The sequence below is a fragment of the Taurulus bubalis genome (genome assembly GCF_910589615.1).
Source record: "Taurulus bubalis genome assembly, chromosome: 1".
In the NCBI taxonomy this organism is placed as follows: domain Eukaryota; kingdom Metazoa; phylum Chordata; class Actinopteri; order Perciformes; family Cottidae; genus Taurulus; species Taurulus bubalis.
In genome coordinates, this window is record NC_136589.1 from 44818880 (window position 1) to 44839570 (window position 20691).

Consider the following 20691-nt stretch of genomic DNA (forward strand, 5'->3'; position numbering starts at 1 on the left):
CGTCTGTGTTTGCAGAACCGTTTGTGGCAGCGAGACCATCGGGACTCCAGAGCCCTGCAGCCGGACGCAGGCTGCTACAACGATGTGAGTCCAGAAGATCTGAGGGTCACCAACGTTTTCTGTCTGCTTTCATGTGATAATGAACTGAAACTAAATGATTCTACCCGACAACATCTGTGTTCATTAAATGTGTGGAGTTTCATTCGGTCGCCTGTCGGTGGATCTTAAAATAAACATTACCGTGTCATGTGTGAACTACTTGAACAATGACCTTTGACACCAGATGAGCAGGACTAAAGCAGATGTGTTTGCTCCTCAGCTGGTTCCTCCTGTGGGCATGTGCAACAACCCCATGAACGCCGTCACCACAAAGTTTGTGCGAACCTCCACCAACAAAGTCAAGTGTCCCGTGTTTGTGATTAGGGTAAGTCCATGCTTTTATTGTGAAAGGGTTTGAAACTTCCTGTAGCACGACGCCCTTTTGATGATGATGATGTTATCAGAGTTTAAAGCCCAAAGCAGCAGATTGAGTCTTGTTGTCTCAGTGATGACTCACTGGTTGTCTGTACTTTCCTGTTTGTCTCAGTGGACTCCTGAAGGTCGTCGTCTGGTCACTGGAGCCTCCAGTGGAGAGTTCACTCTGTGGAACGGACTCACCTTCAACTTTGAGACCATATTACAGGTAAACCTCTCCCTGCACAGCCGTACGGCGGTACACCTGTATGACGGTACTCTCCTGCGGCAGTACTCTCCTGCGGCGTTACTTGGTTTCCAGTATTCGTGCTCATGTGTCTCCCTGTATGCGTCCACGTGAGTTGAAGTGACTCCTCTCTGTCCTCCAGGCCCACGACAGTCCGGTCCGGGCCATGACCTGGTCTCACAACGACATGTGGATGCTGACAGCGGACCACGGCGGTTACGTGAAGTACTGGCAGTCCAACATGAACAACGTCAAGATGTTCCAGGCTCACAAGGAGGCCATTAGAGAAGCCAGGTTTATACCCAATCTACCATTTTCTGTAGTTGACACAGGTCTCTTAGTCAGCGCTGCAGTACCATGCTGCAGCCACGCGGGGCGCCGCCTCGCGCCATATGTTGTTGTGGTTGTGGTTGAGTCATGACAGATGTAAGTGTGTGCTGTTGCAACACTGCAGTGGTCTGTTGTTGATGTTCCTGATGTGGCTGATCAGCTGTTTATCTCTGTTCTGCTGAATAAAGTCATCAATAATTTATCTGCATCTGGTTTGGGCAGCCGGTGGTTTGGGTGGAGAGGAGGATTAACCAATAAAGTGTTAAAATAAAGTGAATAAAGAAGCTCCTGCACAGTCACACTTCTGATTTGAAGCTCTTCAAACAGGCAGCTGTAGATGTTTAAATAAAGGTTTGACTTCAACACCTGAACACAGCCCCCTTCTTCTTCTACTGTTAACTGGTAAAGTAGGACACAAGACTTATAGTCCGATAACACTGGATCCTACATCTCCCATGATGCACCGGGATAGCTCCACACCCATTTGTGACGCAGATTGTACGTTAGACATCTGTAGCGACCGAGCCCGATGACATCACTATGACCTCGTCACACGTCCCATTTGTCCAGTAAACGGCTTTGTGTGGAAACGGGAACACCTGCAGTGCGACGTCATCGTGATCGCACACTTGAGAGGACGCCGTTAGTTTGGTAGCTAGCATGTTCCTTCTCCAGAGTGGAGGGTTGTTGGACTCGGCGCTGCAGACGTTTTCTGTAACCAGTGTAGCATTCAACATGGTGGAATAAGCTAGCTAACTAGCTGGCTGTCCGCTAGCTAGCGTTCTAGCTCCTCTTCTGTTGATCTCAATGTTCTCTGCGACGAGTTGATGAACGCTTCTTAACGCTACGACTCAGCTGATCGTCAGCTGTTCCTGTAAAAGTCAACGGTGCTAACGGTGCACAAAAAATGGCCGCCGCTTTGATTGCCCAGCTGTGGTGATTTGAATGGTTCTGTGTTACATGTCAGGTGTTCTTGTTCTTTGGGTCTGTGACGACGTCGTCATGTTGGAGAGGAGTTCTGTTCCTAAAAGTCTTTGTAGCGTCGGTCGTAATGACTCTACTCCTCTGGTTGTATAGAAGTCTATGCATCATGTTAAAGCTACATTCTCTCTCCTGACCACCATGGGTCGACTCCTCTGGTTGTATAGGAGTCTATGCATCATGTTAAAGCTGCATTCTCTCTCTTGACCACCAGGGGTCGACTCCTCTGGTTGTATAGAAGTCTATATAAATGACTCTACTTCTCTCGATTTATTCCCTCAGTAAACATGAGTTTGTCTCAATCTCTAGTTTCAACTCTTCTTCAATACAGCATGATGTTCATATAGTAAATCATGGTCATTTAGAGTCAAACAGACCATAAAGCAGGCGATGCTTTAGGGCGGGGCTACAATGTGATTGACAGGTCGACACCAGGAGACTCCTCCTCAGTCCAAATGTGGTCACTTCCTTCCAAACATCCCCAAACCAACAAGCGGCGCCCTGGCGGCCTCGTGCCGCCGGCCTTCTGCCCCTAAACGATGGTGGTTTGAGGCCATCTCTGGACGTTAGGCTCCGCCTCTCTGGGCCTGGGCGGTAGGCTCCGGCGCGGCGGTGTGGGCTTCATTAAAGGCGCACCTTTGTGAGGATCCAAGGCCTTGAGGTGTTTGAGTCACGTGAGCGGTCCCGAGGGAAAACACCAAAAGGAGACAAATATTGGAATGGGGGAATAATCGGGTCCAGCGCTCCAAAACCAAACGGTAAAAGCTTTCACTGTAAATGATTAAACACGGCAGTGGAACGCTCTTGGCCGTAGTTCATATCTGACTGACGTTGCTGTGAGAGAACCTTTAACTTTACAACCGCCAGAACCTTCAGTGGGTTTAGAGGTCATTTATTCAACGTCATAAGACCACAAATAGAAAATGCTAGCCTAGCATGCCATGAAAACAAAGTAGGGGGAGAAATGTTAGCTTAGCATAAAGATTGGAAATAGGAGGAAACTGTTAACTTATCTTAAAAAAAAGACTGGACGTAGGGAAACCCTTAGCCTAGCTTAGCACAAAGATTGCAAGCAGGAGGAAACTCTTAGCATAGCTTAGCACAAAGATTGCAAGCAGGGGGAAACTATTCGCCTAACTTAGCACAACAATTGGAAGTAGGGGGAAGTGTTACTCTAGCTTAGCACAATGCTTCGAAGTAGGGGGAAACTATTAGCCGAGCTTAGCTCAAAGACTGGAAGTAGGGGGGACTCTTAGCTAAGCACAAAGACTGGAAGTAGGGGGAACTCTTAGCTTTTTTGTCACGCCCCACTTCGGAGGAAGAAAAATGTTCAGGCAAATAAATACCTATTCTAGCAATTAACCTGTTTTACACTGAATATGTTTCAAGATGATAACAATAAAGTTCAACCTGTGAAGGCCGAATGAGTGAGATGTGTGAGCATTAGGTTGTATTGGTGGCTCCTCTACACATCTTTTATAAATGGGGTTGTATATTTGATACAATTAATGCTCAATGTTGAGCTGAGATCTGTTTTGAGAGACAACAGCAGAAAAGACCTCACAGAGGCTTTTAGCAAAACACCTAGAATCGTTGAGTCGTGCATGCGCATCGTAACCTGTTAACGGAGTAACTAAACATGTACATGAAAGTACAGGTATTTCTCCATGTATTCATTAATGGCGTTTTATGTCTGTGTACTTTTGTACTATGTAAAGTTATCATGTTTATAGAGTGTTCATCCTGAAGCCACAAGGTAGCGGTTCATCCCTGTTCTCCATAGTTTCATGTTGAAGTGTCCTTGAGCAAGACACTGAAGCCCCAGTGCTTCACAGCAGCTCACTGCTCCTTCATTACTCAGGATGGTAACATGCAGAGAATGACTTCCCCACTGTGGGATTAATAAAGGATTATAAAAAACAGCATCACCCCCTCGCGCCACACCTGTAATACCTCCGCGCCCCACTAGAGGGTTGTGCCCTACCTGTAATACCGCTGCGACCCACTAGAGGGTTGCGCCCCACCTGTAATACCTCCGCGCCCCACCTGTAATACCTCCGCGACCCACTGTTTGAGAACCACTGGCTTAGCATACAGACTGGAAGGAGGGGGGAATTGTTAGCTTAGCACAAAGACTGGAAGGAGGGGGAAAGTGTTAGCCCAGCTTAGCACAAAGACTGGAAGGAGGGGGAAGTGTTAGCCTAGCTTAGCACACAGACTGGAAGTAAGGGGAAAGTGTTAGCCTAGCATAGCACAAAGACTGGAAGGAGGGGGAAAGTGTTAGCCTAGCTTAGCACAAAGACTGGAAGTAGGGGGAAACTGCTAGCCTAGCTTAGCACAAAAACTGGAAGTAGGGGGAAACTGTTGGGACTGAACTTCTTGAGTCGGTTGTCGTTTCAGACGCCAGTGACTGAGTAGCTATGACAGGAAGTCTGTTCACATCTCTACTGAACCTCGTACGCGCTGACACTGGTTGGTTCTCCCTGTGATTCTCCTTATGGTTCTCCCTGGGGTTCTCACTGGTTCTCCCTGGGTTCTCCCTGGGTTCTCCCTGTGGTTCTCCCCTAAGACCAACAAGCAGGTGATCAGTTGAGAAATGGAGCAGGTTCGTGGAATGAAATGGTTCTGTTTAAGATACGGAGGTAATATTCGGGGTCGTGTCCTTTCCGGAGCTCTCGATGGCGTGGCCTTCCTCGCTGGTCACCAAGGTGACGCTCTGCTTGTGTTCTGCAGCTTCTCTCCAACAGATAATAAATTCGCCACCTGCTCTGACGACGGCACCGTGCGGATCTGGGACTTCATGCGCTGCCACGAGGAGAGGATCCTCCGAGGTACAGCTCAGTCATATGACTTCATGAACACATTAAAGTGTAACTCCATGAAGCACAGCTATAGAATACATAACATAAAGCTTCATTAGTCATTCTTTAACCAGGTAAAGTGTATTCTATAAAGTAAAGACACATTATGAATGGTTGAATGCAACCAACTCATAACCTAGAACATAACACACTATCATTTAAATGTAAAAAGTTTGAGGTTTATTTTACATTTATTGTCCTTTTTGAAACTCCAACATTTCTCTCTGACGGTTTTCATCTTTACTGATAGAAAATAATCTTTCAATAGAGATAGTGTGTTCATAGGCGTGTGCATGGACACGCCCCTTATTGTGTGTGCGTGTGCGTGTGTGTGCAGGTCACGGTGCTGACGTGAAGTGTGTGGACTGGCACCCCACCAAAGGCCTGGTGGTCTCCGGCAGTAAAGACAGCCAGCAGCCGATCAAGTTCTGGGACCCAAAGACGGGCCAGAGTCTGGCCACACTGTGAGTCCCGACCAGAACTGACTCTGGATCATTGACTGTCTCTTTAGAACAGGTGTGAGATGATGAGGTGAATCTGTAGCTCCTCCCACTTAAATGCTGTCTCTCCTCAGGCACGCCCACAAGAACACGGTGATGGAGGTGAAGTGGAACCTCAACGGGAACTGGCTGCTGACGGCCTCACGAGACCACCTGTGCAAACTGTTCGACATCCGGAACCTGAAGGAGGAGCTGCAGGTGTTCAGAGGACACAAGAAGGAAGCCACAGGTGAGAGCAGGACCAGTGAAACTGTTAGCCTAGCTTAGCACAAAGACTGGATGTAGGGGGAAGTGTTAGCCTAGCTTAGCACAAAGACTGGAACTAGGGGAACTGTTAGCCTAGCTTAGCACAAAGACTGGAAGTAGGGGGAAACTGCTAGTCTAGCTTAGCACAAAGATTGGAAGTAGGGCTGATGTGCTGTTACCGTTACCTGACCCCTGATGTCCTGTTACCTGGTGCCCTGTTACCTGAGCTCTGTTACCAGTTACCTGATGTCTTGTTACCAGTTACCTGATGTCTTGTTACCAGTTACCTGATGTCTTGTTACCAGTTACCTGATACCTGTTACCTTAGCCCTGATAACAGTTACCTGAGCCCTGATAACAGTTACCTGAGCCCTGATAACAGTTACCTGAGCCCTGATAACAGTTACCTGAGCCCTGATGTCTTGTTACCTGAAACCTGAACCCTGATACCTGTTTCCTGAGCCCTGATACCTGTATGTCTTCAGCTGTTGCCTGGCATCCCGTCCATGAAGGTCTGTTTGCCAGCGGCGGCTCTGATGGCTCGCTGCTCTTCTGGCACACCGGGTAAGGATCAGAACCAACAAGGTCTAGGTCTCATACAGGATCACTAGGAACCAGCACCGACCTAGGGGGCTTCTGTTCTGGTTTGACTGGTTTCTTGTTGTCCGTCAGGGTGGAGAAGGAGGTTGGAGGCATGGAGATGGCTCATGAGGGGATGATCTGGAGTCTGGCCTGGCACCCGCTGGGCCACATCCTGTGCTCCGGCTCCAACGACCACACCAGGTACAGCGTGTACTCAGCGTGTACATATACAACGTGTACACCGCGTGTACACACATAACGTAAAAGTCGGGTTACAAGCCGCTCCTACCTCCGGTCAGTGTCCCACTGTAGCAAGCTAGGAACAGCGCAAGCTAGGACCTAGCTCCCCGCTGCTACTGGCCGCTGTTGCTGCTATTGCCCGCGTCCCCTCTGCCCAAGTCGGGTGTCAAGCCAGGGCTGGTCCCGCTACCTTCGGTGGTTGTCGGGGAGCTAGCGGAAGTTAGCGGGGAACTAGCATGAGCGCCAGCTGGCTACAGTGAGGAGCAAACGGGGACACTGACCGAAGGTAGTAGCGGTGTGTAACCCGACTTTTACAGTACATGTAGACGTACACACATACACTATTTAGAGAGCTCACTGATCTCACTGAATGGTTGTCGGAGTAGATTTACGTGGTTTCACCTTCTGTTTTGTTATTTGTATGTTTCAGTAAGTTCTGGACAAGGAATCGACCCGGTGACAAGATGAGAGACCGCTACAACCTGAACCTGCTGCCGGGCATGTCAGAGGACGGCATGGAGTACGGTGAGCCGGAGGACCAATCACACAAGTGTCAGATGTGATGTCATCAAAGCTGCTGACGCTTCTGTGCTTCTGTGTTTTTGTGTTTAGACGACATAGACATGAACAGTGTGGCCTCCATCCCGGGGATGGGCATCCCCGAGCAGCTGAAGGCCGCCATGGAGCAGGAGCAGAGTAGGTTTCCTCCTGTCGGTTGGAGACGGTGTCTCACAGGGGTCAATCCTGGGTCCCCTGAAATGTTTCTCTGTTACAACTGGTTTATATCGAATGTATCTCTGGTACGACTGGTTTATATCGGATGTATCTTTGTTACGACTGGTTTATATCGGATGTACCTCGGTACGACTGGTTTATATCGGATGTTTCTCTGGTACGTCTGGTTTATATCGGATGTTTCTCTGGTACGACTGGTTTATTTCGGATGTATCTCTGGAGTTTTTTCAGCCGTATTTCAGATGCAACTGTTGTCTGCAGGTAAAGAGGTTCCTGAGGTGGAGATGTCCATCCCCGGTCTAGACTGGGGCATGGACGAGGTCATGGGTAAAGACTCCAAGAAGGTCCCCCAGAAGAAAGTTCCGTACGCCAAACCGATCCCGGCACAGTTCCAACAGGTAAGCGGTAGACATTTACCCTGAAGCTGACGGTTAGGAGTGCTTCCCTCTGAACATTGAACAAGTCGGTGCTGTCGAAGCAGCATGAACATGTGCTGACTGGACTCCTCGTGTCTTCAGGCCTGGGCAGACAACAAAGTGCCCATGATGCCGCCTGGCGGAGAGCTGGGCAAAGACCGAAAGGTGGAGCAGAAAGCAGACAGCAAAAAGAAAAGTCAGTCTGAGATGGAGCAGGAGATGGCGGCGCTGCAGTACAGCAACCCGATGCTGCTGGAGGTGAGGACCTTTAAACCTCCAGCATGTTTAATAATCATCTGTATTCAGCTTCTAAACTCTCTGGTTCTCATGGAACCTTTATGCCGTGTTCACACCGGACGCGGCACGAATTATACGACGAGCGGAGCTTCTCAACGCTGATTTGGCTGACGCAACTTTCTCCGCCGGAGTTGGGACAATTCAACTCGTCCTTCGCTCTGTTCGCCACGGGTCAAACGTTCTGTTCGCTCCGCCTCAAACGTGTCTATTGTTTAATAATGATCTGTATTCAGCTTCTAAACTCTTTGGTTCTCGCTGCAGCAGATGAAGATGGACCGGATGAACCCCGATGGGAACATGGGGCCCCCGCAGGGACAGGGTCCAATGCCCCCCTTCCCTGGAGGCCCCGGGGGTCCAATGCCTCCTGGCCAGCAGGGTTTCCCCCCGAACATGCCTCCTCAGCAAATGTCCAACAACATGGGGCCCCCAATGGGCCCCGGAGGCATGCAGCCTCCTTTTATGCCCCCTGGACAGATGGGGCCACCCTCTGGACCCCAGCCTCACCAGGGCCCCCCTCAGGGCATGATGGGACCACCAGACATGCAAGGACCGCAAGGTATGCAGAGACACCCAGGCCCGCCAAGGAATTTGGGCCCCCAAGGACCTCATGGTATGGGTCCCAGAGGGATGCAGGGGCCTCATGGTGGGATGATGGGGCCCCCTCCTAGAGGAATGGGTCCAAGGGATCCTCAGGGTCCTCCCCCTCAGGGGAACATGATGGGCCCGCAGGGAGGGATGATGGGGCCCCCACCCAGGACACACGGCAACGCGCCAAACAACTATGGGATGGGCAACATGCAGGGGCCCCCGGGAGGGCTGCATGGGCCCCCAGGAAACATGCAGGGGCCCCCAGGGAACATGCAAGGACCCCATGGAAACATGCAGGGGCCCCAAGGTAACATGCAAGGACCCCATGCAAACATGCAGGGACCCCCATACATGCAGCACCAGGTGAGTCCCTGTGACATAGGCCTGGTTTTAAAGGAGCCAAACAGAGCCCCATGTAACTGTGATCTGGTCTTGCAGAACTCGGGGTCCATGATGCACGGGATGGGGCAGCAGGGGCCCAACAGCAAAGGTGAGGCCCTCAGTTCCAGTTCGGTTGTTTAGATCCATGAGTGTTCTGATCACACAGCTGATGACCCCTGTTGATTCTTCTCAGACCCTCGGGGACCGCCACCCAACCACCACATGGGCCCTTCAGACCGGCAGGGACCCGGGGGACCGGACCAGGGCTCAAGTTCTTACTGGGGAGACCAGCAGGGCCGACGCGGAGCACAGGACTTTGAGGGAGGCCAGGACTTCCATAGCAGAGAGGAGAGCTGGAGACCTGGACCAGGATACCGGGGGGCAGGACCCCGAGGTGGAGGAGGAGGAAGCAGCAGCAGCGTAGGGAACTGGGGCCCCGAAGAGAGGTTCACCGGAGGAGAGTTCAGAGGCCGGAGAGACGACAGGTGAGCAGCCCGACATACTGAAGCCTGTAGACCCTCAGAAGTCTGTCCAGACCATCAGCGGTCTGGACAGACGTGAACTGGACTCGCTGGGTGTTTCAGGTTCAGAGGAGGCGGGCCCGGCCGGCCCGGAGCTCGAGGTTACCCCGAGGAGTACGGCAGCCAGGAGGAGGGCTTCGACGGCCCGGAGGAGACGGGGAGGAGCTGGGAGGCCAACGCGGGTCGAGGGAGACCGCCTCGAGGAGGAGGGCCCCCCAGAGGAGGTGAGGCCTTTCTACGAGTCACGACATGAGAATCTGTCTGAAACCAATCCCATCAGCCCTCCTGCTTTTTTATGCTTCTCTATTCTCTTTATTTGCATGTTCATTGATTAACAAACAAACGATCTGATGGTTTTGTTTAAATTGAACCAACATTTATTTGTCTCCATCTCAAGAGCCTAGAATGTAATTTCTTCGCAGACTCTTATTGTGGCGGGCGTCTCCTTGCTTCCTGTCTGTAGGTCACGATGGCTACAGAGACGGCCAGCAGATGCATGACGCGTCGTCTCCGGCCGGCCGCGAGCGCTCCGCCTCCCTTCAGGGGATGGACATGGCGTCGCTGCCGCCCCGCAAGCGCCCGTGGCAGGACGGACCGGGGACCGGAGACCCCCGAGAGCGAGAGTCCCCCGGAGCTGACGGAGGTGAGTCAGGACTAAGATGCACCGCTGTTGAACAGACCTCTGAAGCCTCGTTGTCTTGTGGTCTGAAGCCTCGTTGTCTTGTGGTCTGAAGCCTCGTTGTCTTGTGGTCTGAAGCCTCGTTGTCTTGTGGTCTGAAGCCTTGTGGTCTTGTTTCCTGCAGGCCGGCCCCCCCAGAGGGAGGATGGGGGCTACGGGCCGTCTGGCCGAGGCGGACGAGGCGGATGGGGTCCTGGAGGACCCGGACCGGTTCCCAGAAGGGGAGGACCACCACCCAGAGGACCACCGAGGGGAGGCAGCCGGGGCCGGTAGTCCTGGAGGAAAACAACACGAACCCGAAGACCACAGTCCGGACCCTGAGACCCTCAGACAGACTTTTGGTCATGTGACACATTCAGATCTCTTGTGATTGGTCATGTGACACATTCAGATCTCTCGTGATTGGTCATGTGACACATTCAGATCTCTCGTGATTGGTCATGTGACACATTCAGATCTCTTGTGATTGGTCTGTACCGACGCAACGAGCATTTTAATGTAAAATATTGTAGAGAATCATCAGCGTCTTTTAGTTCAGTCACTTCGTCTTGTTGCTTTTTGTAAAAGATTTCTATGTTTTTGTGTCTTCACTGAGGTGGACAATAAAGATTCACACTTCAACTCGTGTGTGTGTGTGTGTGTGTGTGTGTGTGTGTGTGTGTGTGTGTGTGTGTGTGTGTGTGTGTGTGTGTGTGTGTGTGTGTGTGTGTGTGTGTGTGTGTGTGCGCGTGTGCGTGTCTTAAGGACTCACGGACTTTGAGGCTCCCGTGAGAAATGTTTGATACATTCAAACATTTCTCACGGGAGCCTCAGTCTGTTTTGATAAAACGAGGAAACAGATGATTTAAAATTACTTCTCATCTTGTGAGGAACTCGTTCAAATCAGTGAATAAAAAGTATTAAATGAATACACAATTGTACACAATATGTTTAGACCTTGGGTACATCCCAAGTCTCTAAATTGCATCCCCGTTTACCTCACTTGCGTCTTTTCCTTGCGTCTTAGTCCCTCCCACCAGGGATGCATAGAGAGACGCAAGGAAACCAAGCAGGGAGAGAAGACGTGAGGAAATATGTTTTAATAGACATGAGACGTCCTTTCCTCTGAAGCGTCACGTGAAGCGACGTCGGTTTCTGATGACTGCGGCCGACTGACAGCGGATCACATCTGGTCAGCTGTCAGTCGCTTTAACAGCTGACAGTTTTGTCTGGACAGTTTTTAGCGAACATTCCAATAAAAATGCTCTTAAAATATTGATACAAATGTTTGTATGTTTTCAGTTTATTTAATGGTGTTAAACTACTATTTATATTAATAAAGACAAAGTGATCATGAGTGTCAGAGTGGAGATGTTTTCTCTGTCGTCTGTTACCGTTTAATAAACTGCATTGAGTATTTATATACTGTCATGCGTCCTGCTTATATGCGCAGGATCCATTTCTACCAGCGGAATGCGTCTTATTTATTTATTATTTACCACGGTATGTTTTGAAATTCTGATTGTGACATCATTATAAAATAACCCACAATATAAATATGTTTTCTCTTCATTACGTGTTGTAAAAAGTACTTCCTCTCTCCAGCTCTCTGATTTTAATTACATACATAATACAAGTTATTGAGGGAAACAACAGATCAAATCTTTGAAGACAGTTGTTTGTGATCCTTTTGTTGTTCAGACCTACAATTAACATATTTTAACCAGATGGTGAATAAGAAAACAGATATAATATATAGCTTGAGTTTAATCTGTGATCGTCTCTGGTATGAAACTCCAGCGCGCAGCTGCAGCGTCCAATCACATAACAGATGAACAGTGAGGGGGCGTGTCCAGCGTTAAAACACTCCCTGGAAGCTTGGGCCCCTCAGGGCCCCTCGATCATGGCTCCTCCGATTTCCCTCCTCGCTCCTTGATCCTCGCTCCTCCGAGCAGAATAAGAGCTTTGGGACGGCCGTCAAGATGGCGGCGCAGAACCACTTCCGGTTCAATCGAGGAAACGACAATTTAGAGACTTGGGATGTACCCCTTGTCATGAGGGTTTAGGGGGACATGGGCCAGTGTGTGTCTGCCTGCCTGTGTGTGTGTGTGACAGTGTCATCAGCGTCCCTGTGTTCTAAATAATTTACTTTAGAGCTGTATGAGTACTACGCAGTACACAGTAGTCGTAGTAATCAGTAGTTTCCAGAGAGGTCACAGATGAAGCCATAGTTTAGTTCTTTATTTCCTTATTAAACTTTCTTCACTCACACAAACAAACATGTTTATGTATTTACAGTCCAAACATCTCTCTGGTCCTGTTAATCAATAACCAGCTGATTGGTCCTCTGTGTCCATAATCAATAACAAGTCGCTGGTCCCTCAGATGAACGTGGTCTTGTCGGACCCGGTCCATCAGATGGACGTGGTCTTGCCGGTCACGGTCCTCTTAATGGCCGCCGCGGCCACGCCCCCCATGAAGCGGATACCGGCGCTGCCTCCGGGCAGCAGCGACACCGCGCATGCGCAGATGACCGCGACCTGCAGCGCGGCGCCCAGCGCGGTGAGGGCGGTGCTGTGGAGGCGCAGCGCCGCGTACAGTGTGCCCGCGAGCGCGCACAGGTAGGCGGCGGCGCCGGGCGAGGTGGGCAGTCCTGCGAACATACGGTAGGGCCCGCGAAGCACCGCGGCCGCCGCGATGGCGAACAGCGAACCGAGCGACCAGAGCAAAGCGAACTTGCGCGCGTAGAGCAGCAGAAGCGGCGCGTAGAGCGCGGACAGCCCGAAGCACAGCGAGGAGAACACCGCGCATGCGCAGAAGGCCACGAGCCGCTGCCGCCGGCTCACGCCCGGAAGACACGGGTCCGGTTCGGCCGACCAGGGCCAGGAGAAGCCGCTGGAGCTCTGGCTCCCGGACCACGGACTGGACCACCGCCCGAACCAGCTCCCCGAGACCGGCTCCGGGTCGCCCAGGTCCACCGCGGTACTGGAGCTGGACTGGGGCACGGTCCTGGCGCCACCTTTAGACTGAGCCAGATAGTCCTGGAGCTGTCGGTTCAGGTCCGCCATGACGGAGGAAGTCTTCTTCTTCTTCTGCTTCTTCTGCTTCTTCTTCTGCTGCTGGACTTCCGGATGCGCTCCGCTGCCCCCTAGAGGACTCTAACGTTTATTAAGGACCGGTCCTCTGGAGCAGGGGTTCTTAACCTTTTTGACCTCGGGGCCCAACTTTTCAAGTACAAAGTGCCCTGGGGTCCATTCAAATATTAACACTTTATTGGTTTAATAAGTAATTGATCACACTCTTGGTTTGATTTGTATTCAATAACTAAATCAAATCTACCTACAGTCCAACAAGCAAAAACCTTGTCAAATAAATGACATGATGCAATGTGATCATCACAAAGACATTTATTGATCATGTGTATGTAAACCTGCACAGACAACAAGTCATGGAACAAATCAAGCTAATAAAATAACAAGACGTGTCAAAAGTATTCACATTCATTACTCAAGTATAAGTATAGATACTAGGGTTTAAAAATACTTCTGTAAAAGTTGAAGTATCAACTCAAGCTTTTTACTTAAGTAAAAGTGTAAAAGTACTGGTTTAAAAACTACTTAAAAGTATAAAAGTAACGTAAGGGGATTTTTTTTTCCCATTAAGGACAAACTCTTAAGCCCCGTCTCAGGGGCCTATAGTGCACTACCCCACCTCCCCCCCCAAAACAATCATTTTTATAAAGGATAATAAAGGCATAATGACTATAATGTTGAAAAATGTGGGATGCACTAGGCTACCCGTTTCAGCTGCATATATGCCCATTTAAACTGATCACATTGTATTACAATGCAAATACATTAAAGTACCATATGTGCACTACTGAGCATTAACATGCGCTTCATGGAGTGGAAGACATGATAACTAGTTGCCTATAAGTATTGTAATAGTGCAAAATAGGCGGCGACTCCGACACAAACACTTAAAGCTGTGGTTCTCAAACCTTTTCTGTAAATAACATAATTGTGTGACTCATCTGTGCTTTTATAAATAACAGAATAAAGACAATTGTAATCACTTTCAAGTAAATCAGATTGCCCCATCAGACAATGTTTTGTGTAAGTTCTATCTGTGCAAAAAATTACTCATATTTAGTTGCTACTAAATAGTTAATTGTGGAAAACAATAAGCTTTTAATTTTTTTTGCCAAACAAAACAGAATGAGTGCAGATATGTGAGCCATCAAGTTGTATCAGTATTAGTGGCTGCAGTGAGCTGCTTTCCTCGACACATATGTTACAAACGGGGTTGTAGATTTGATACGGCTTCTCTCAATTCATGCTCAATATTGAGCTTAAATCTGTTTTTTTATTTTGAGAAACGCAACAGCAGGAAAAGACGAGCTCACGGAGACTTCTGTGGTAATATGTGGTAATAAAATAAATACACTGCACAATTACTAGGAAAGTAGTTTTTTTAGGATTAATTGTATTATTGAACTACTACAGTGCCCTCGGCTAATCCAACATGTTAATAAACCTCAAACCTGAATATTTAAGACAGTAAAAGTGAGGTTTTTACTTTAAGAGAATATCTGTGTGTTCACAATTATTGGGCAACTATTACTGTGCAGACAAGTGTGCACACAATTCCAAATACTAATTTTCAAATGAAATAAACTGTAAATAACATTTTAATAAAGTGCCAATTAAAATATAGCCTTATGATGTGAATGATATGCTTGTTAGCGAGGCTAGCGTTAGCGAGGCTAGCGTTAGCCCACACTCCACACTCTGGGCTCCGCCTCGTTACCTCCGTTCACAAAGCCCTACTTCGTGAAGTCAGGATTATACTTGCACAAACATTTAGATGTTTGGGTGGGTGTTCAGCAGCACTTTCGTCTTCATTATTTCGTTTTAAATATTTCTCTATAACTTTCGCTACAGGCTAGCTAGCTGCTGGCTGAGCTGCTTATTGGAGCTTGTTAAATAGCTGACTGACGCATTACCGCCACCAAGTGGTGGGAATCATACTAATAATATACAGTCAGAATCAAAGCAGGAATGTAGGCGTGTGTGTGTGTGTGTGTCTGAGAGAGAGAGAGAGAGAGAGAGACACCACTATACTCAAGAGAAGCAGTGGACCAGCAGCAGGTAACACATGAACCAGTTAGCTTAGCTTAGCACAAAGGCTGGACACAGAAGGAAATTGCTAGCATGGCTATTCAGCACAACAGGGAGGTATTAGTACTTTTCCTCTAACAGAGTATTCCTATAGTGAGATAGGAATACTCTGTTAGAGGAACAGTACTAATAATTACTTTTCCTCTAACAGAGTATTCCTACAGTGAGGTATTAGTACTGTTCCTCTAACAGAGCATTCCTATAGTGAGGTATTAGTACTTCTCCTCGAACAGAGTATTCCCCAGGGGTCACGACCTCAGGCGATGACAGCAAACAGGTGAAGAAGAGGAACCAAATCCAGCAGCATCAGTGTGTGAGCAGCGAAACACATCTACATTACCCACAATGCAACTGGACCTCTAAAGGACCAGAGCACCTTCACCTCTGAGCATCCAGAGGCCTGCTGTGATGGACAGGTGTACTCCAGCGCGCAGTGACATCACTGGGGGGTGTGGCTACAGGTGCAACTCACCTGATTAGTCAACGCTAGTTCAGTTAACAAGGGTCTGCTGTCATCTCCACAAGATGGTGGTTGTTGTTGTTTTGTCAGACTTCATTTTCTGGGTCCAAACTTCTTCATCTTCAGGAGTTTTCAGCATGTCTTGAGGTTTGTGGATTGAACTCTCCAGTTGAGATTCCTCTGCTGATCGGAGGAGCAGACCAGGTTCTGGAGGAGTTCAGACCTGGGCCTGTTCCTCGTACCTGGCTTGCTGATAGCTGGAGTTTTCAGGATAAGATGACAAGGTCAGGCTTTTCGGTTCCACAAAGCAAGTTTGGATAAATCACCATAGCAACACATGCAAATCCCTTAACCTGCTCCACGCAGTCTAACTTAAATTAGCTGGATAAACTGGCCACTCCCACTGGACAGCCTGACGTCAGTCATCTCGGTCCTTTAAGCCAGGGGTGTCAAACTCATTTTCACCCCGGGTCACATCAGCATCATGGTCGCCCTAAAAGGGCCGGTTGTAAATGTACAGTGGCTGGCTGTGGATTTTCTACCTGCGCTATCAGTGGATCAGCTGCCCCCGCAAGCTAAAAATTAAAATTTCTCTGTTACTATGACATAAATCCATGCCAAAACACAGAAATATTCCCCTTTATACTCAATTAAAAAACAAAAAGAGCATCTTAAGGACACAAGGTAATACAACACACATAATAATGTGTAATAATTTGCAATCTGTACACATAACATCCCTGTCCCGGGGCCTCACATCAGATCAGGAAAAACTCCCCAAATAAAGATAGTAAAAATCCTTTCACAGGGAAAAAAGGAAGAAGCCTTCAAGAGAGCAACAGAGGAGGATCCCTCTCCCCGGATGGACCGAAGCAATATATGTCATGTGACCAGAATGAACAACGCAACATAGTTACAGTACATTCAATGAATATGAATTGAATAAACGGCCTTCAAAATAAAAGCACAGATATTTATTTGTTTTTGCCCATGCAAAGGCCCGTGACAGACTGAAAACGGTCTGCGAACGACTGAAAACGGCTCCGCGATTTCATGCCTTTCAAGCCGTCGCGGGCCACATAAAATGACGTGGCGGGCCGGATTTGGCCCACGGGCCTGGAGTTTGACACCAGTGCTTTAAGCTGATAACAGGACATTTGATCCACTCTGTGGGACCTGGGCCCTGTCCCTCTACGTGGTTCACTAAGTGGATCAGATGTCCTGTTAGCAGCTTAAATAAACCCGATGATTGGAGTCAGGCTATCTGGTTCCTCAAAGGCTGATCCGTTTAAACAGTCTGGTTAACTGGAACCAGACTTCAGTGATCAGGATAATTACGCGTGCCGTTCCTCTTCAACAGAACCCTCGTAGAACCCTCCACAGCATTTGGGTTCTAAGAGGGTTCTTACAGCATAGGGACCATTGCCTTGGCAATTTATGATTTGCCAGGGCTCCATTGCCTTTGGGACATCTACTCCAATTAGAAGTTCCACTTCCGCATCAACTTCTTGAAGCTTTATCTCCTTCAAGTAAGGCCACCTGACGAGGTCTTTTTGAGAGAACATGTTTTCTTTTGTCACTGGTATCTTTGTTTGAGTGTATGTTTTTTGAAGCTCGATAAAGTTATTCCCATCCAAATCACCCACTTGTAGTCCCGTTATTTCGTAACTACTCATTGGTTTCCTTTGACCCATTGTTTGCAGAATAACTTTAGTTTTCTTTCCTGTTGCATTGAGTTGCCTCATTAGAGCCTCCGTACAGAATGTTGCTGTGCTGCCAGAGTCAAGAAATGCGTAGGTTGATATTGTTTTGCTGCCTTTGGAAGCTTTTACTTGTACTGGTACTATTGCCAGCTTGCAATCTTTTCCAGCCCCGATATCATCCTCTCTTTCCAATAAATGTTCTATTGGTCGATCCTTTTGTCTGATATGTCTTTTTGTCTTTTGGTTCCTTATCTGCAGATTCTCAATGTGTAATGTACTAGGGTGCATTCATTGACAGTGTTGGCAAGTCATCCTTCTTTTACAAGTCTTGCTCATATGTCCTCTGTTTAGGCAACCAAAGCAGATGCCCTTTTCTTTCAACAATTGCACCTTCACATCCCATGGTTGCATCTTTAACATTTCACATTCATTCAATTAATGTTTTTCTGTGTTGCAAATACAACAGTTATCATCACGCACATTGACCAACAGGTTTTAAGGTTACTTGCTTGACTTGCAGCTTTATGGTCTCTTATTTCAACCGCCATTGCAAAGCTACTACTTTTCCATCTTTGTTTGGTTTGTTGTTTGGAGTCTGTCGCCATGTTACTCTTTGGGATGAAGCTCATATGCTGTAGTTCTCCACTTTTCTTTCAGCCCATACGGCAGCTTTGATAAGATGAACTTTAAAGTAGAGACAATATCCATTTCTCCCATGCCTTGTAGCTCTTTCTTAGCATTGCAACATCCTCTAAGGTAAAGAGCATAGGCATGTAATGCCTTTCCGTCATTAGCCTTAATATCGTTCCAGTTGAGAGCTTTCTCCATGTAGGCATTTGCAATTTTCCTTCCATCTCCAAAGTGAATCTTAATCAGTCTCCGTGCTTCACCATAGCCTCTGTTTGGTTTCAAAACAGCTCCTCACTAGTTCTCTAGGTTGGCCATTAGTGTACTGTTCAAGGTAGTAAAGTCTATCATTGTCATTATTCGTTTTATCTTCAATACCATGCTTAAATGCACGCTTGAATGTTTGAAAACTTAAAGGGTCACCATCAAATACTAGGATTTGTCTGGAGGAAAGTGAAGACCAGAGCAGGGCTCTATTGTGATTGCTAGTCGCTTTCCTCAGAACTGTCACTTCTTGGGTGATTCGGCCTTCTGTGATCCTGCTCTAGAGGTCTTCCAGCAGTGATTACTATAGGTCCCTGTTGACTCAATAATCTCTGAAGAGGTGTTTTAGGCATGGCTCCCAAATTCTGTGTATTTGACAGAGTCAAATTCCAATTCATCCACACCACAAGTCATCCAGCTCGTCTCATCCATTCAATGAGTTTATTTACTCACGGCTTCGATCCGTCTTGTTTTGCTCATGGGCGTGCGCACCTGGGGTGGCGAGTCAGCTGATCGCTCCGTCCGCGGAGATTTCTTTGTTTCATTCATGAAGATCAAGCGGTGATTCCAGCTGGTCGGGAGTCTTTGACTATGAGGTGGCCTGTTCCTTGTTCTTGTCGTATTCTGTGCCACGTTACGGGACTCCGTTTCTTGACTCACACGTTAAAAGGTTCCAAATAATAACTCTTTAGACGTTGATTCCATTTCCATTATTTTGTTGATTTATTTCTACCTGTCTTCATCCCTCTACCTGTCTCCATCCCTCTACCTGTCTTCATCCCTCTACCTGTCTTCATCCCTCTACCTGTCTTCTGTCTTCATCTGAGTTGAGCAGTGACGTAGCTCCTCCCCCTGCAGGGTCATGTGACGTGGTGGTGATGTGCGGAGCTCTGAGCATGGACAACGTGAGCGTGCGAGTGCTCAGACAGCTGAGCGCCGCCTGCAGCCCCCCAGGAGGTCTGGTGTGCATGACCTGCAGACACAGCCCTGAGAACCGGGACTACCGGGCCTCTCTGGAGGAGGAACTGGGGGCGATGGAGGCCGAGGGTCTGTGGAGCCGCGAGAACGTCATACGGGTGGAGCGCTGGTTCAGGGACGGGGGCAGAGACGGGGACGGGGGCGGAGACGGGCACGGAGACATGGGCGGAGACGGAGATGGAGATAGAGGCGGAGACGGATACGAAGACAGGGCGGAGACATGGGCGGGGGCAGAGATGGAGAAGGGGGCGGAGACGGATACGGGGGCGGAGACGGAGATGGGGACGGAGACGGAGACAGGGACGGGGATGGGGACATGGGCGGAGACATGGGCGGATACGAAGACAGGGACGGAGACGGAGACATGGGCGGAGACATGGGTGGGCGCGGAAATGGAGAAGGGGGCGGAGACGGGGACGGAGACGGATACGGGGGCGGAGACGAAGGCATGGGCGGAGACGGATACGGGGGCGGAGATGGAGACGGGGACGGAGACATGGGCGGAGACGGAGACAGATACGGGGGCGGAGACATGGGCGGAGACGGATACGGGGGCGGAGACGGAGACGGGGGCGGAGACGGAGACGGGGACGGAGACGGATACGGGGGCGGAGACGGAGGCATGGGCGGAGACGGATATGGGGGCGGAGATGGAGACGGGGACGGAGACATGGGCGGTTACGGAGACGGGGGCGGAGACGGAGACATGGGCGGAGATGACGGACACGCAGACGGGGACGGAGATCCGTGTACCTCCACAGGAAGCTGTAGCGCAATGACGACATCTGATGAGGTCATACCCTGTGTGTCAGAGCAGCACACACAAACACACACACACACACACACACACACACACACACACACACACACACACACACACACACACACACACATACAGATTTCTCTGTTCAATATAACTTTTGTGTAATAAAATAATAATCACATGTAAATGTCTTTGAACTATTATGAAACACGTTATAATAATAATAATAATAATAATAATAATAATAATAATAATAATATAACACCTGCAGGTTTTCATCAGTACTAACTACCGGTGATGCAATTTTATAAAAGCATACGTTATAACAGATTGTTATTGCTTATGTATTGAAACAATAGGAACATAATATATATATTAATACAAATATATTATTGTGATGTTAAGATGTTCAGTTTGATCACACAAGATCACATTAGAATTTATAAACAGAAACAGTTGTATCGTTTTATCTGTAAAACAAAAGGTTATAGTACAGTGGCGGCCGGCCAATAGAGGGCCACGGGGCCTGGCCCCAGCTTGAGCCACCAAAAAAAATTAGTTATAATATTATTAATTATAAAAAACAAAATAATATTAATACATTATACAAATTGTCAGTATTTGTGTTTTTGAGTTATGGAATATACCCAGCAATATTTGTAAAATAGGATATCTGCGCA

At 48.4% G+C, this 20691-nt stretch overlaps 2 protein-coding genes across 2 annotated transcripts in view; one reads left to right on the forward strand and one right to left on the reverse strand.

Moving 5' to 3' along the window:
* The window catches only part of wdr33 (WD repeat domain 33), an 11933-nt gene extending 1273 nt beyond the window's left edge, over positions 1-10660 (forward strand). Inside the window, exons 3-21 of the mRNA XM_079215254.1 lie at positions 16-84; positions 320-424; positions 587-682; positions 843-994; positions 4745-4842; positions 5210-5336; positions 5447-5601; positions 6104-6182; positions 6291-6401; positions 6871-6965; positions 7053-7136; positions 7437-7573; positions 7694-7849; positions 8150-8839; positions 8915-8966; positions 9051-9342; positions 9442-9602; positions 9842-10021; positions 10182-10660. Of these exons, the coding sequence (XP_079071380.1) occupies positions 16-84; positions 320-424; positions 587-682; positions 843-994; positions 4745-4842; positions 5210-5336; positions 5447-5601; positions 6104-6182; positions 6291-6401; positions 6871-6965; positions 7053-7136; positions 7437-7573; positions 7694-7849; positions 8150-8839; positions 8915-8966; positions 9051-9342; positions 9442-9602; positions 9842-10021; positions 10182-10330 (2988 nt within the window). The 3' untranslated portion in view covers positions 10331-10660. The remainder of the gene's footprint in view (positions 1-15; positions 85-319; positions 425-586; positions 683-842; positions 995-4744; positions 4843-5209; positions 5337-5446; positions 5602-6103; positions 6183-6290; positions 6402-6870; positions 6966-7052; positions 7137-7436; positions 7574-7693; positions 7850-8149; positions 8840-8914; positions 8967-9050; positions 9343-9441; positions 9603-9841; positions 10022-10181) is intronic.
* A 1724-nt stretch (positions 10661-12384) lies between these two features.
* Positions 12385-13104, reverse strand: sft2d3 (SFT2 domain containing 3; the record flags this gene model as incomplete). The annotated part of the gene is made up of 1 exon (XM_079231432.1): positions 12385-13104. One exon carries the CDS (start codon positions 13102-13104, stop codon positions 12451-12453), a length of 654 nt encoding a protein of 217 aa, XP_079087558.1. The 3' UTR covers positions 12385-12450.
* Positions 13105-20691: the final 7587 nt, after the last annotated feature.